The 16447-nt window shown below is 40.5% G+C and overlaps 1 protein-coding gene and 1 long non-coding RNA gene across 2 annotated transcripts in view; both read right to left on the bottom strand.

Annotated features, from left to right (window-relative positions):
• The window catches only part of LOC144983799 (uncharacterized), a 55328-nt gene extending 40317 nt beyond the window's left edge, over positions 1-15011 (bottom strand). Inside the window, exon 1 of the long non-coding RNA XR_013647613.1 lies at positions 14818-15011. This is a non-coding gene — a long non-coding RNA (uncharacterized LOC144983799). The remainder of the gene's footprint in view (positions 1-14817) is intronic.
• LOC105355548 (uncharacterized) lies at positions 3306-6725 on the bottom strand. The gene is made up of 4 exons (XM_011483111.4): positions 5779-6725; positions 5443-5563; positions 4758-4854; positions 3306-4565 (listed from the first exon to the last, which is right to left on the bottom strand). The coding sequence occupies exons 1-4, from the start codon at positions 6585-6587 to the stop codon at positions 3382-3384; spliced, it is 2211 nt and encodes a 736-aa protein (XP_011481413.2). The 5' UTR covers positions 6588-6725; the 3' UTR covers positions 3306-3381.
• Positions 15012-16447: the final 1436 nt, after the last annotated feature.

A 16447-nucleotide genomic window follows, 5' to 3' on the forward strand; every position in this document is an offset into this window, starting at 1 on the left:
TGTAACAATTACTTTTTGGAAACACAATTTGCTAGCACTGCTTACTTTCTTAATCCCATATAAACCTATACCACTTGATCAATACAAGGGTAGTGTTGCAGTGTGTGTGTGCTGAGCGGGGTGCGAACCACGAGAGAGAAGGGGAGGGGCGAGTGCAGGTGCAGATGGGGGGGGGTAGAGCGTGGTATATATCGTGTGTTCGGAGGACGGAGCACTTAGTTAAATAAAGAGAAGGTGTCATTCCCAGAATAACTGTTTTGGAGTCATTCTTTATCCGCTCTGGAGGTTGAGGGTTTCCAACGGGAAGTGAACCCCGAAGGAGAATTCCCGAAATCACGGTCGGAAAGACGAGAGAAAAGAAAGAAGTCTTCGCGCAGCGAAAGGTTCAACAGTAGACAAAAGTTCACTTTTAAAAACACAATTGCATGTATTAATATTAAACTGACCAACGTTTGCAAGAGGGGAAGGTTAACAAAAAAGTCCTCTAAACATTATCAACGTTAAATGCATCTCCCCCCCCCCCCCCCCCCCCCCAGATTGGTTCTGTATACTATGCAGCATTTCATGCATTTACACCAGGAAGAACACTTCAAAAGTACACCTAAATATCCCCATTTTTATTTCACTCCTTACGCTATTTAAAAAGTTATTACAACCAATATTTTATAACAATGATTTAAATGCAAACTTAGGCATTAACTTGAGCAGCTATGTTTTTCCACGCTAACTGTCTCTGTTTTGCAGATGCAGCGGTGTTGCTTTTCTTCTGGAATATCTGCTCATATTCACTGTAACTCTGCAGCAGCACGTCAAGTTCAGCTGGCGAAAAATACGCAGACCTCTTTGTTTTCACGGTTGCCATGGTGACTCGTAATATCTGCGCTCCATTGATAATGGCTTCTTATAGTCGCTGTGCGCACGCTCACCTCCGAATCAGTCCACTCAGAGTTGATTAACCTAACGCGGATCAGCTTCTCTGAAACAGAAAACTCAGAGTTGTTAATCTCCCGATTGACTAACTCAGAGTTCAAGTTTAACCTCAGAGTTGGTCGAACCTCCTTTCTGAAACAGGCCCCAGGTGTCTCCCAATCCTGGTCCTCAACACTGTCCTGCATTTTAGGTGTGTCCAACCCCGCTCAGACACACCTGCCTGGCGTCTGCAGAGCCTGATGATGAGCTGAATCAGGTCTGCATAAGCAGGACAACATGGAAAACCTGCTGGACAGTGTTCCCCGAGGATCAGGGCTGTGAGACACTGGTCTAAGCAATGCTGTCATAATAAAGTCATTTTGCATTATTCTACAAAATTGATAAAGCCCTCAAAATAATTTTTATAAAGAAGTAATTGAGAACAGGAGAATCCACTTATGCGACTGTTGGCAAATATGGAACATTTTAACATTAAGAGATAAATACAAATCCTGATAATAATAATAATAACAATAATAATAATAATAATAATAATAATAATAATAATAATAATAATGGATTAGATCTATCTGTGCTTTTCCAGATGTTCAAAGTTCTTCCAATGTGTCCATTATTCATTCATACTTGCTGATGGTAACTACTGCTGTAGCCACAGCTGTCCTGGGGCAGACTGACAGAGGCGTGGCTGCCAGTTTGTGCCTACGGTCCCTCTGACCATCACCGGGACATTCATACACATTCACACAGCAGGGAGATATTCCAGAAAGCAGGATATGCTAGTTACCACGGTAAGTTTGAGGCTGAGGAAGTTGATAACCTCAGCCTTCGGTTCCAGAAATGGAGGTATGTTTCAGGGTATGTCAAGTTGCCATGGCAACTCATGCTCTGAACATAACCTGGTCCGGAGCAGGTTTAGTTGAAGCTTAGTTTGTTTTCAGAGAGGTGAAGCAGCATGGCGTGTCCATTTAAAGATGATTTAGTGGATGAAGAAGTTCAGATAATACTTTTTCCACCGTGAGAGGGTGATTAGACCACGTATGGATGTTGGAAAGATGAACTTTTTACTTTGATCTAACTTAATTATTTGCTTCAGTTAAGATAATTAAAAATCTATTTTTTTTGTTAAGTCAGTTTTAAAATAACACGTAGTTTTCAGACAGTTATGTTACTTTCATTAAAATTTATTGAATTAAGTAGGTGTAACTTTGGTGCTGCTGTTAGATCGGCACCGCAAGGAATTGTGGGATACCACTCCCTTTGCCTGTCAGGGCGGATTTGGGTTTAAGTGTGGGTTTTTGACCAAATGTGTTTAGTTGTTTAGCTGTTTTACTGTTTTTTTACCGTGTTTTGCCGAGTTATTTTGTCCTGCTGCTCAAGTCTCTGCACCATGAGGGAGAGGGAGGGAGAGGATGACGAGTTTATATAGCACCCCTACGATCTAATAGAATATGAATAATGTTGGAAAATTCCTAAATGAATGAACGCACGCAGCACATACAGTTTTGTTCTTTTTATTGTTATAAAAATGAGGATCTGCTGGCTCAAACTTAGACATTTGAGAGTTCAAGAATTTTAATTCATTACGATGGAAAAAAAAATTACTTGAATTGGAGTAATATGACATTTAGTTAAATAAATATGTAAATTTGAGTTGTATTAACAATTATTCTCAATTCTCAATATACTCAATTACTTGTTACCAAGTAATTCATTTAAGTTGGCAAAATTGGACAAGTTATTTATATATATATATATATATATATATATATCAGTGATGAAAGTCAGGCAAGGAAAAAATCCCTGAACTTTTTTTTAGCGATATGGCGCGCGCGGAGAAAAAGTTTTGAAAAATACATGGTCTTAGATGCATTCTGGGAGCTAGTTATTCACTTCTTAATCAAGAAACTAAGACTAATTGGAGCATCATGATTTGTCATTCAAACCCCTAGTTTGACTTACCATTAAGGACTTGCTGGTCTTAAAAAAGAATTTGGATAATTGCAAAAAGTAACACAATCCTACAATCTAAGCTTTTCCTTAAAGCTGCAAAACATACAATTGCTAAAATATAGTAACATCAAAGCCCCAAATGGCAAAAAGAACACCAGTAACTATGATATTCTATGAAAATACCTCAGTTATTTATACATTATTTCTGCTTTAGAAATGACTGATGTACAACATCCACTTGCACTGTTTTCTCAAACTATAATTACATCAAAATATGGGATCTGCTTTAAACTTTCTTTCTATAACATAAATAATATATCAATTCTTAAACACAAATACTTAGTAATCTGAGCAAAACTGAACTAAATCATGGTAATTAGGAAATACAAATAGATTGAGAAATGTATTCAAAATAAGAAAACTGCTTACATGCATTTCTTTATTGAACTATAGAAAAGCAATGAACTGTACATGAACTGTACACTGTACACAGAGGCCAGTTTACACTTTTCGCGGTTTCTTTGAAACTGGTGCTCTTCTTTTAGACTGGCTGAGGATTTTCCTCTTTATCTGTTTGGCCTTCTGGTGGACATCGTTCACTTGTTTTTTTTGTGTGGATTTACTAGACTCCACCCCCATTGCTCTTCTCCTTTCTTCTTGCTCTTCTTGTCTCTTTACCATTTTTCTCTTGTATCGTCCGTGAGCTGTCTGAAGGTAGTGGCACTGGATTCTGTCCACAGGGGACTTCCGATTGTCCTGCCGATGGTACACATCCAGCGCCGACGCATTCTTTGACTTTAAACTGTACCTCACCTGCATATATGCATGATAGGTCTCAACATGTAATCTGTTTGACTTTTTGTCGACAATGTCATTGAGACCACTGAATGAGGACTCAATTTTGGGTCCTGTGAAAATGCTAAGAGCAGCCTTAACAACTTTGGAGAGATATGGATACTGCCCTTTCTTCATCACCTGCCACCACCAGTGATCTAAACGAAATGTGTCTCCAACTGGGGGCAGGTCGTTAGCCACATTGATCCTTGAACATTCCAAATCATACGGATTGTAATCCTCTTCTTTTATCACTGTAGGAAAGTTCAACTTAAGTCGCTGCATTGCTTTGCAAGCACTGTCATTCCCCAGAACACGGGGATCCAGAGCTGAGAGCCTGCGCAGTAAACTGTTGGCAATCGGAAATTTACTGAGGAGCATCTTTCCTGCAGACTGGTAAGCCTCTAATGCTTTATTCCTGAACTGTTCAGGAAAAGTAACTCTAGAAGATCCTGGAACACTGACAGGAAGTGTCGACAACATTTCCATGGCTGGACCAACTTTTTCCTCAATTTTGTTCAGAAGCTTTTCAGTTTCAGATCCTACATAAATGTCTTTTGTAGGTCTCATAATGGAGGTGTCATGCAGATCAAGCTTCTTCAGATCTGAGCTTTTCATTTTCTTCACTTTGTCTCGCTTTACAAAGCAAGCCAAGAAGGTGTCTGTGAGATTCCTCAGCTCATCGTGGAGAGTATGCACCATTGGCTCTGCTTTTTGAAAGATGAGGACAAAAGACTTAAAGATGGGAAGACATTCCATGTAGAATGATAGATGAACGTCAGTCTTATCACGCTGGTAGAACAAACGTTCTACAATCCTTTCCTTTCGGTCCTTTCCTTCAGATGTTGATCCTTTAACAGAAAGTTTATTAAGTTTGTAAATTTCATAATTGCCTAAGGGTTTTATGAAATAAACCAAAATCTACTCTAGTTCACTGGTGGAGTATTTTGAAACATCTTAGGGTTAACTTATATTAACTGCCCAAAGGAAAAAATATCAGCTGTCCTGAAAAAAACCCCATAAAATTTACACTTATACAATACCTTTTAGCTTAAACTGCCGTTGTATTTCCTTAATGGTTTTCTTGGATCGGTCTGTGCATTTCTCCAGCAGATTGTCTACAACTTCTTCGTAGGCACCCTGTAATATGCAAATGTATGGATAAATGTTTTGTTCTACTGTGTTGGATCAACTTCTAAAGATCAAATTATACTAACCATGCTCATGCATTAATTCCTTTCTCATGCTTCTCTGTTTACAGGCAATCAGTCTGTGTTAGTTCTAATACTTGCATACTGAACCATTTTAGTTTTAGAGAGATACACTATTTGGTTCATCATTGAAGAAAAAGTGACTAATAAATTTGTATGTAATCTTTTAGATCTATTCCTAAATATCTAGTTACTTTATATCTTTCCATGCCATCATTCCATCATGTTGCACTAACATTCAAATTATTCTGTAAAAATTATATACATTAACCAACTTGAAATTAGTAACATAAAATTCATACATTTAAAGTGATTCATGCATGTAATCATTCTTATGAATAGTAATTCAAATAATTAATTTCAGGTAACATTAATCCAGCAACAATGACATCAACAATTTCAACTATTGTAAAAATCTGATTAAGTTTATAATAACTTTTAATGGCAACAAGAACAGACAAATAATTTCAACAGTAACAATGTAAACACAAAAAATCATGATCATAATATTGCTCACCTGAAGGTCTTTGGACACAAAGGGATAATACAAGACAGTGACAACAGGCATAAGGTCCACAATGACAGCACAGGTGTCAAACACTGACAGCCACCTATGGGGCACTCTTTGTAGAGGTGTCCTGAAATGTGAGAGATAATCAAAATAAGTGATCAAATAAGAAACAGATAATCAAATAAAGTATTTAATATGCCTGACACAAACTTTTCAACTTTTCAGGATATATTTTTTCAGATTCAGGACAAAGTCTAATAGAGTAATTGATTGATTAAGATTTAAAGAAGTCAAACTTATTCAAGTCTTTAATCAATTTATTGTTCTATTTTTTATCTTTACCTGTAATGAATATCCAAGATTGAGGAGATGTCTTGTGCATATTCTCGCACATCTGGGCCAAACTTGAATTCTGTGTACATATCATCACACAAGCGCTCCACTTCTCTCCCAAAGGGTGCACAAAATTTTTTAACAATGTTGTGCACATGATGACACACATCTCCATCGATGTCTAGAAGATGGGGTGCAAGGCTACGAAGCTGGGTTTCAAAACCTGATATTTTGCCTCTCATGTAGTTTGCTGAATCTGAGAGGCTTGATATCAAGTTTGCGAGAGGGATGTTCTCTTCAGTGAACTTTTTGGTGACGACATCAGTCACTATTTTGGCTGTGGCACGTTTAATGGGTGCCGACAGGAGTGGCTCTGTGACAGACTCCCCTTTAGACTCATCAAAGAAACACACAAGCACACTGAAAACCTTTTCATTTGCCGTGCTTGTGCATTCATCAGAGTTAATAGAGAAAAAGGTAACAGTTAACTTCTTAACGAGTGTGTCGTGTAAGGCCTGACCAAGGCCCTCCCGCAACTTGTATGAGGCTGTTGTTCTTTCCATATGCAGTGTGCTCAGGACTTGACTATCCCTAGCCATTTCCTTAGCATAGGAGATCAGGTGAGGTACTAGTCTTAGTGGTAAACCCTGCTCTGCCAGAAACGCCAGCGTCCTGCCTTCGGCATGGGATCTTCTGTCTACCATGCTAACTTCTGGGGGTTCCTCTGCAGACTTGGCACACCTGACATCATCATGCTTTACATTTGACGCAGCACCATAAGGGAAGTGGCACTCTGATTGAGAAGTGCTTGGAGACATGAAGGATGACGGCAACTTGGTCTGATTCTGCTGTGCTGCTCGCTTTTTTTTGTGAGACCCACTGTCTGCATGCTCATGGAGCCTCTTCTTGCCACTGGATCCATAGTTGACAACACATTTACACAAAGTACACCAAGCATGACCTATAAAAAGTAAATAAATGTATTTTAATAAAATGCACTACTAGTAAATTTTATTTTCATCTGCATCTTTGAGCAGTGAGCTTTGATCAATGTGGTCAATGGGGCACTGATCAAAAGAAATAAAGAAGAAGATCCCAGACCAGATTTAACAAACTACTACAAATGGTACATAAACCATTCACAGCCTTGACATAAATTACAAATAATGTATAAGCATGTCTTATACCATGGTCTGGTTGAATACTCGATTCTGATCGGCTGCTGGATGTGCATTAAAACTTAACAACCCCACGGGGAAAAAAGAAGTTCCGGTCACCTAGCTTAAATTATTGTATCACTGCGCCGGCTTTTTGAAATAACCTTTTGCTTCATCATTTGGACAAAAACAAGCAGAAAGAGTAGAACTTTTTCTCTGATCTGATGCTTTATTCAACCCATCTAGATGATCAGCATATATATATATATATATATATATATATATATATATATATATATATATATATATATATATATATATATATATATATATATCACAGAATCTGACTGCAGTGGTGGTGCTGCGCCACGGACTATATGTTATGCGGCGTGATAACATTTTGTGAGAAAAGCGATCCAAATCGCGAAAAAAACATTTAAGGACTAAAAACTGGTTAATATGTATTGCTTTTGTAAGTGACCATGGTATAAGCGGGTTAATGGCCTTCGAAGTGTGCGGTTATTACTTTTACAACGCACTTCGCGATAGCAACCGTCCAACGCAAAAAAGTAATAACGCACACTTCGAAGGCCATTAACCCGCACTTAATCCCTGCATAATTTCTACCGTGACTAACGGTATTAGAACGGAGAGTGAAATTCTGAACAACAAAAATTGTACTCACCTCCAACATTTGTCTTTCGAATGTAGGATGAAAAGAAATCGCCATATTTATCTTTTTCCTCCAACCAAGACCACTTAAATTTATTTTTTATCTTATTTTCACAACTCAGGTCGTGACCACGCTCAATCGTGATGATGCCCGCCATTATTTTTCACAAATGTCATCGCCAACTCTTCAGATTTGTTGTGTGTGGGTCCGCCAGTTTTGGTCTTAAGGGAATCCACCATACTGACCCCATGGTACTGACAGAGCCAATTGGGGCCGTCGACACATCCGAAAGCAACTAAAACGTCCCGTCATTGGTCAATTATGCCGGGAAGACGAAGACAAGATAGCTGCGCCCATAGAGGAAGCGATCCGCGGAGAAATATAGAACATAAAGCTAAAATTCGCCAATTTCAGACAATTTTTTCATCTGGAAAGCAATTTGTCCATAGAGATCATGTCTTTATTACCCGGAAAATATGATCAGTTTGCTCAAAAACCCGGATTTCCGGGAATTCCCGGAAGACTTTCATCTATGATATATATATATATATATATGCTTCACATGAAAATGGAAATCAGATCAGAAACTCGTGCGTTTACTTTGTTCTTTTTCTCCAAGCAGAAACTCTTTCTTTTGCTGATGATGCAGCCGTGTTACTTTTTTGATGGACGTATAATCTTCATACGCCGTCATTAAAATCTCAGACTCCGTCTCACTGAAGTATAGCGCTATCTTTTTTTTGTTCACCACGCGTTTCCATGGTGTCTCCGGAAATCAGCGATCTATTGAGAATGTCTTTATGTACCTGCTGTGCACGTGCATTAACCCAGGGTTAACAAGTTGAGTGTAATTACGCCAACTCATATCCGATCTTTTGGAACCGACATACCCAGAGTAAGCAAGTTCAGGCGGATTTCAGCCAGAGTTCAGGCTCAAAGTCAGGGGAGTTTAAACATGCTTTCTGGAATACCCCCCGGTGGAGCCGCACTGGAGGCAGGAAGTGTCTTGCCCAAGGACACAACGACAGCTGGTGGGGGGAGCGGGGGATCGAGCCGCTGACCTTTCAGTCATTGGACAACCTGCTCAACCCCCTGATCCACTTTTAAAAGAGTTCCTTCTACCCCCCCCATTTTAATTTTCCTTTATCCTTTTGATTTGTTTCTGTATTTTTAGTTATAGCCTCTGATTTCTTTGATACAGTCTTGTCTTTTTAATTAAATACAAATAATAAACTCAGGAATGAATTTTTAATCATTGGTCATCATCTGATTTTTAAGATGGAAGATTTGGCACCATACCGAAAAGAAAAAAAGCCTCCGTTTTTTTGGTCTCCATTTCCCTCCTCTTTGTGTCAGAGGGACAGCTGGAAGACATGATGGGGGGGCACACAGCCTTCATCATAGACATGACATCATCCATCAGCGTCGGCCCAGCAGGGCTGTTTGTGTGCGTGTATGTCCAAAGGTATTCTTTCAGCTAAACTTACAGACACAATCTCCTTTTCTGACCTACAGAGTAACCAGGATTCAGTGCAGAGATGATCTCCAGAAAACTGAACATCTGCCTGCATTCGCTGGACTCCAGTCATCAATAACTGAGACAAAACAGACTTTAAATCCCTTCAAAGAGGCAGAAATTAAACAGCTTTCTTGTCTGTTTTTGAGGCAGGTTCACTTCTGTACCGTTTTCATATTCAATGCTTACTGAACGATGCAGACGAGGCTATTATTATTCCTGCCGTCCATTTGCTGTGCAAAACCCAACAGGGTAGCTAGAAGGGCCGAGCTGCCGCGCTTTAACCAGCCATGTGAGCTGGTTACTCTGCTCTAAGCAGGATGTTGCAGCAACAATGAAAGCTGCAGGAACAAACTGTGAAAGTCGGAGCAGAGGAAACAAAGGCAGTGAGATGAGACGGGCTCAGATTTCCTCTGGTCCCCTGGCTCCCAGCTTAGGAGTTGTTGTAATTCTTGGTGTCATATTCCTTCCTCATTGGCCGTGAGTTCACAGCCCGCTCGTGTGACTGCAGGCATCTGACTTCCTCAGTCGCATCTGTTCTGGTGTTCTAGCCGGAGCTGTTTGGTCGGAGTGAGCCTCATCCGTTCAAAGACCAACCCAAACCAGAAAACCAAAAACTCCATCTGCTCAGTTTGACCCTTTGGCCTTCTGTCCGTCTATAACTGAGATACATATTTGCAGAGCTACCACACAGGATCTAATAAAGCTTAGTCCAAAACAGTTCAGGTCCTGTATCTGACCAGACACTGCAAAGAGTCACACAAAGCAAAATATGAGTATTTGCCATTTATCCATCCATCGGAAGGTTGCTTTCTTTAGAAAACCTAGTGGCAGCTGGATAGCTTAGTTGGCTTGATGCCACAAAGGAAACCTAGGTTCGATCCCCAAGGCAATCAAAAAAATCCAGCTATCTATCTGGGCCCCAAAGCAAAATTCACCAAGCATAGGATTATTCACCCACTAATAGAGAATGTGAGCTGGGTTCAGACCGTCGTGAGACAGGTTAGTGTTATCCTACTGATGATGTGTGGTCACAGGGTAATGGTTGGGTCAGGAAGGGCATCTGGTATAAAAACTCTTTGCCAAAGCCACCTGTATGAATCAGTGAAAGCTGTGGCAAGCCCTAACGGAATCAGATGAAAGGTGAACAAGTAGATTCTCCCCTCCACAACTGTCTGACTCTGGCTTGATGCAGGTCCAGATGCTCTCCTCAGTCATGTTGTTCTGGTACCTTCAGAAAGCTGCTGCTTCAACACATAAAGCATTAATGCTGAATAAAAAGCCCCAGGATAGCAGAAAACATCTGGACAGTTTCTTTGACTTGTAGAGTTCTGTGTAATCTCTAGTGAAACAAGGATGCTGCCAATAAAGTTACAAACATTGTAGACTAAGGTTTACTAATACATTTAGAAATGACTAGTTTATAATCATTTTATTTCTCAGTGTTTATCTGCCACAAATTAAAGAGCGAGCCGTTAACTTCTGTCTGACATTGAGACGGACCGTGGGGCAAAAAATGTCATGCAGCTGAACAAGACCAGAGTGGCTTTGAACTTCACCTGATCTGCTTAACAATATCACAACCGACCCTTCAGCACCAGAAGTACTTTAGGAGTCATTTGTACCGTCCAGAACTACAGGACTCTCCGACACTCTGCTGGTCCAGTTCAATGCTGCTGGCCTCCCCGACCTGGTCCATCACTCAAGGATGGAGAACAGCAGGTGCTGTGCAGACTGCAGCAGAACCCTGACCACAGATGTTCTCCACTGAATGGATCAGAGACCTGGACTGAGCGAGTCTGGGTCACCAAAGAAAGTGATTCAGGTTCTGGTCCAAACACATGAAGTCCATTCAGTTGCCATTTATTTGCGATGCAAACATCGCCATGTTGGAACCTGATGACGTCACAGCAGTAATTGGTCCAAGTGGGTCTGAGTCAACATTTCTATGGCAACCAGGAGTTGAGTTTGTTGGAAGTTCTATCAAACATTTTGAATGTTCTTCGTGAGACTATAAGCTTTTATCAAGGCCTCTGATTGGTCAGTTTACAACTTGAATAACTTGCAATTTAGAAGAATTATCATGAAAAAAATGGAGATTATCAAGAACATCTTAATAAGTGGGCGACAGTGGCTCAGGTGGTAGAGCGGGTCGTCCAATGATCGAAGGGTTGGCGGTTCGATCCCCGCTCCCACCAGCCAAAATGTCGTTGTGTCCTTGGGCAAGACACTTCACCCTCCTTGCCTCCAGTGTGGCTCCACTGGTGTGTGAATGTGCACGAATGCTCCCGGTGATGGTCAGAGGGGCCGAAGGCGCGAAATGGCAGCCAAGCCTCTGTCAGTCTGCCCCATGGCAGCTGTGGCTACAACAGTAGCTTACCATCACCAAGTATGAATGAGGAGTGAATGAATAATGGACACAATGTAAGCGCTTTGAGCGTCTGGAAAAGCGCAGATAAATCCAATCCATTATTATTATTAAATTGTATCAGATCCAGAAAGTTTTTTCTGACCAATAGAATGACAGAGTAACAGCTGTTTATTTCTATATAGACGTCTAGGGGATTTTGGCCTCTTGGAACCAGCGGGTACTTCCTGTTTGGAACACCAGGGCGGAGGGGTCACTCAGTCCAGTTTTCTTACACAGACAATAAGTAAGACTCAGGAAGTAATTAGGATCTAAACCAATGAGTTATATCACTAGAGGAGACATCACATGGTTCCTCATGGGAGGAGAGCACCGCCATCTTGGTGAGGTCAAGTTACTACTGCTGTTAATGCATGTGAACACATTTTTTGCATAATACCAGTTCATTGTGCGGGTTTCAACTGCCAAAATCAGAGAACTGAGTCCATGAAGGAGGAAGGTATATCATTTCACAGGTAAGTACTATAATTTTTTTTCTTTTAATGGTGCAGGGGCTTCATTAATCGTACACATGTCGACATGCATGATGCTGCAGTGCTATTATCAACATGCTGCATGATGTACGGATAATTTGCTGTCAACATAAATGTACATTTTATTTTGTTAAACCTGTATACAGCATACTAGGCAGTTATAGTAATATAGATTTATACATTTCTGACTCAGTGACTGAACTTTTATTGCAGGTTTCCAATGGATTCAGACTTAAGGAAAAAGTGGATCTTAGCTTTCAAAAGAACTAACCCAGATGGATCACTGTGGTACCAACTAGCAATACAGTCTGGCTGTTCAAAAGATTTTGGGGAAACACATTCAGATAAGAGGCCAGACTGTTTGCTTGAAACCTTACACTGTGTTACACAAATTGATCACTTACATGAATCAGTATAAATCAATTGTTTTTCTTTATGGTTGTTTTTTTTTTTTTGAGTAAATCTATTGTTCACTTTTGGACTTCTCTTGAATATGTATTTATTATTATTATTATTATTATTATTATTATTATTATTATTATTATTATTATTATTATTATTATTATTATTATTATTATTATTATTATTATTAATAGACTTATTTTTTATTGACTTATTATTTATTTATTGTTATTATTTATTGTTTGTATTGACTTAATATTGAATTATTATTATAATTATTATTATTATTAACATTGGCTTATTGTTGGATTTTTCTAAATAATTTAAATTACATGTCCAAGAAGTCTAAAATCTTCTAAATGTTTAGAAATTCTTTTTATAAATTCTTTGTAATCATTTTTTTATTTGTAAGAAGTCCTGCAAAAATGCATTTTCATTAAAGTTTGAGCTTTTAAGGCTGACGGTTTCTCTTCTTTAACAACAACAAGTCATGTATCTATATATATGTATTATATATATAAATATAATATATATACATATATGTATAAATATATATAAATGTAAAAATATATATAGTATATAAAGGCTACTTTGACATCACTAAAAGCAATAGAAATCATTGTCATGTGGGCGTCGTCGACCTCACCAAGATGGCTTCGCGCTCCGCCACCGCCGGCCAGGCTTCTAGAACGGGCGTGTCTCCTCTAGTGATATAACTCATTGGTCTAAACGCCATTATGCTGCTGCAGCCAATCAGAGCAAAGAAAGTCAGACCTTTTTCAGAAACTTTCTTTAAAGTCGTTGATTATGGCTCACAAACACACACACACAAACACACACAGTTTAGTAATCTTATCCTGACCTGAAGATGACACCCCCCAAACTGTGACAGTGTTAGTCCTGGTATCTTCAACCTCTGGATGATGGAGAGTACCACACCAACAGTAACGATGGAGAAACATCCGGAGTGCTGAGGTGGAACCCCCCCACACACACACACATACACACACACACCCTCCTCTCCTCCTCCGTGGTGGGGGGGCAGGGAGGGAAACAGCTCCAACTTCCTGCTGCTCTCTGAGTTTGTGTTTCCATCCTGGATGGCGGCGCTGTCATTCACATGTCAGCAGCGGGCTAACAGCTAATAAATCAGAGCCGCTAAGTGGGTCTTTCCTTTTTACTGCCGGCACACAGCAGCCTGGCTAATTTATAACCAGAGGCCTGAGCGGGAGGCTAAAAGCAGCGTGGGGTCAGCGGGGTTATCTGCCCCCCTGTCTTCACCTGCCGTGAAGGACGGCGCAGGGATCTGACGGTCCACGGTCACAGCCGCACTTCCTACAATTCAACATGTTAACCTCTTGAAACTGGAGAAAGTTGTTTTTCTAGCCCAGAAAGGAGTCAGCGAGGAGGAAAAGCCTCCTCCATCAGCGGCGCTCCTCCATCAGCGACGCTCCTCCATCAGCGACGCTCCTCCATCAGCGGCGCTCCTCCTGCTCGCTGTCACACTGTGACCTACATGCCCAGAATAGAGGCTGCAGGAGACGCGCCTTCAAGAGGCGAAACCTTCAACAAGCCCAATTCCATGCTGGGAGGAGGAGGGGGGGGGGGGGGGGGGGTAAGTAGGATGGACCAGCCAGGCTTCACAACCTGGACCCCCCCCCCCCCCCCCACCCCCCCACCCCACCCCCACATCCCCACCCTCAGTGAGGAGGAAACTGAGATCAACCTTGAGATGCATCAGATGAAGGTGGAGTCTTTCCCCATAAGACAGCTTTACTGTCCCTGTGCTGCGGGGGGGGGGGGGGGGGGGGGGGGGGGTCCCAAAACATGTTTTTTTTTTCATCTTTGTTTGAAAACATGAAGCAGAAACAGAGAAGCTTTGAGTTTCTCCTCTGACACCTGAGCCCTACAACCTGCTCAGAGAGCCATGTCCGCCCGGAGCAGGACTCCTCTGGACCAGAACTCAGGACTCCTCTGGACCAGAACTCAGGACTCCTCTGGACCAGAACTCAGGACTCCTCTGGACCAGAACTCAGGACTCCTCTGGACCAGAACTCAGGACTCCTCTGGACCAGAACTCAGGACTCCTCTGGACCAGAACTCAGAACTCCTCTGGACCAGAACTCAGAACTCCTCTGGACCAGGACTCAGAACTCCTCTGGACCAGGACTCCTCTTATTTTCCCATCATGCAGACACAGCCATCTGCGTGACCTGCGTGACTTTAAAAACTATTTTTCTCTTCACTAAAATCTGGTCAGAAACGTGGACCTTCATCACCCCCCTCCCCCGCCTGCATCATCCTCCACCTTGACCCCAAAACGCGAATCACAGCTTCTTTCACCAACAAGGGTGCGCGAGCGCAAACGCGCACAACGCCAAACTTCAAATACGACTTACCGAACCGTTCCAAACCGAACCAGGAGGTCTTTTGTGAGTCCCGGTCCGCGCGCGTGGGCCTCCCGCCGTCAGTATGTCCCAAACGAAACCAGCCCTCCGCGAAGAGGGAAGGAGCAGAGAGCCCGCGCCAAGCGCGGCACTGGGAGCGCGCAGCACGAGCACGAGCTCCGACTCTAGAGCGCCTTTAGGAGGCCAAAGAAGAGAGCAGGTTCAAGGTTTCAGTGGGGGAACCCCCTCCGCCTCCTCCTTCTCTTTTTCTTCCTCCTCCTCCTCCTCCTCCTCCTCCTCTCCATTCACTCCTCCTCCTGGAATGTCAGACTTGCGGGAGTTTCTGTTGACCCTCTCGGTTGCTGCACCTTGACCTTTAGGTTAACTGGAGTGTGCGCGTGCTAAGCGGAAGAAAGTTTTGGTTGAGCGGCCGCGCGCATGTTTACGCGCCTGTACGTGCAACAGCGTGGCACTTTTTAATTTTGTTGTTTCAGCCGTTGGAATTTTTTTCTTTTGTGATATATATATACATATATATATATATATATATATATATATATATATATATATATATATATATATATATATATATATATTTTTTTTTTTTTACCTAAAATGTTTTTTTTTTGTTGTTGTACGCAGACAGACACGCGCACAAAGAACTTAAAGTGCGTGTGTGTGCGTGGGTTTGTGTCTCCTGTCTTAGCAGCAGCGTGTCTCCTGTTTTTTCGTGTTGCGTGAACGGCTCATATTTCATTTTTGCAGCGTTAAATGAAAATGTTCCAGCTGTAAATAAACATTTTTATATTTTGGGTTTAACTCTGAACCGTGTTTTTACATCAAATTCGGGGGGAATAAAATAATAAAATACTCAATTTTTCTTTTTCTAATTTTAATTGTACTTCTTAATTTTTTTTTCTCTCAAAGCCAGAAAATCTTTATGATTCGTTTATTAATATGCTTGAATCTATTTAGGATTATTTCTGAACCAGCAAAAAATCTTAATTGTTTTAATTTTCTTATTGCGTGTTCTATGACACTTCTAATAAATGTATTTAAAACTATTTCATTTTCATAAAAAACAACGAAAGAAAAGCAATGAATGTTTTAAAGGCTTCTCTTTTCTTTACATGCAGCAAATTCTTTATTTGTATTAAAATCTGTAGCCTGTTTTTTTATTTCATTTTCCTGTCACACAATTTTAATAGTCTTTATTCCATTTTGTATGTAAATTTCCAATAATCTAAAACGATCTCAAAAAGCTTAGAAGTGAAGGAAATGAATGTAAGAAAAGCAGGAAGGGTCATATTTCATAGAAAAACGGGTTTCACATATTTAATTCCAAGATTGTTTTAATTAAACGTCAGAAAACCTAAAACATAAACAACATTTTTTTCTGTAATAAGAAGCTTATGTCAAATATTTGCATCAGGCATTTTGGTGTTTCTTATTAAATTGTGTTAAATAAAATTAAAAATAGTAACAGTAAAAATAACAGTGGGAATAACAATAATGTAAAAAGTATATTTATTGTGATCTAAAAGGGGATATTTAACATCAAAGATAGATAGTCTTTTAAAAAAAAAGTAAATTAATACCAGTAATAATACAATTACTAAATAAATATTCTAAATGCACATTA

Source organism: Oryzias latipes, chromosome 14 (assembly GCF_053564925.1).
Source record: "Oryzias latipes strain Hd-rR chromosome 14, Olatipes_Hd-rR_3.1".
Lineage (NCBI taxonomy): Eukaryota > Metazoa > Chordata > Actinopteri > Beloniformes > Adrianichthyidae > Oryzias > Oryzias latipes.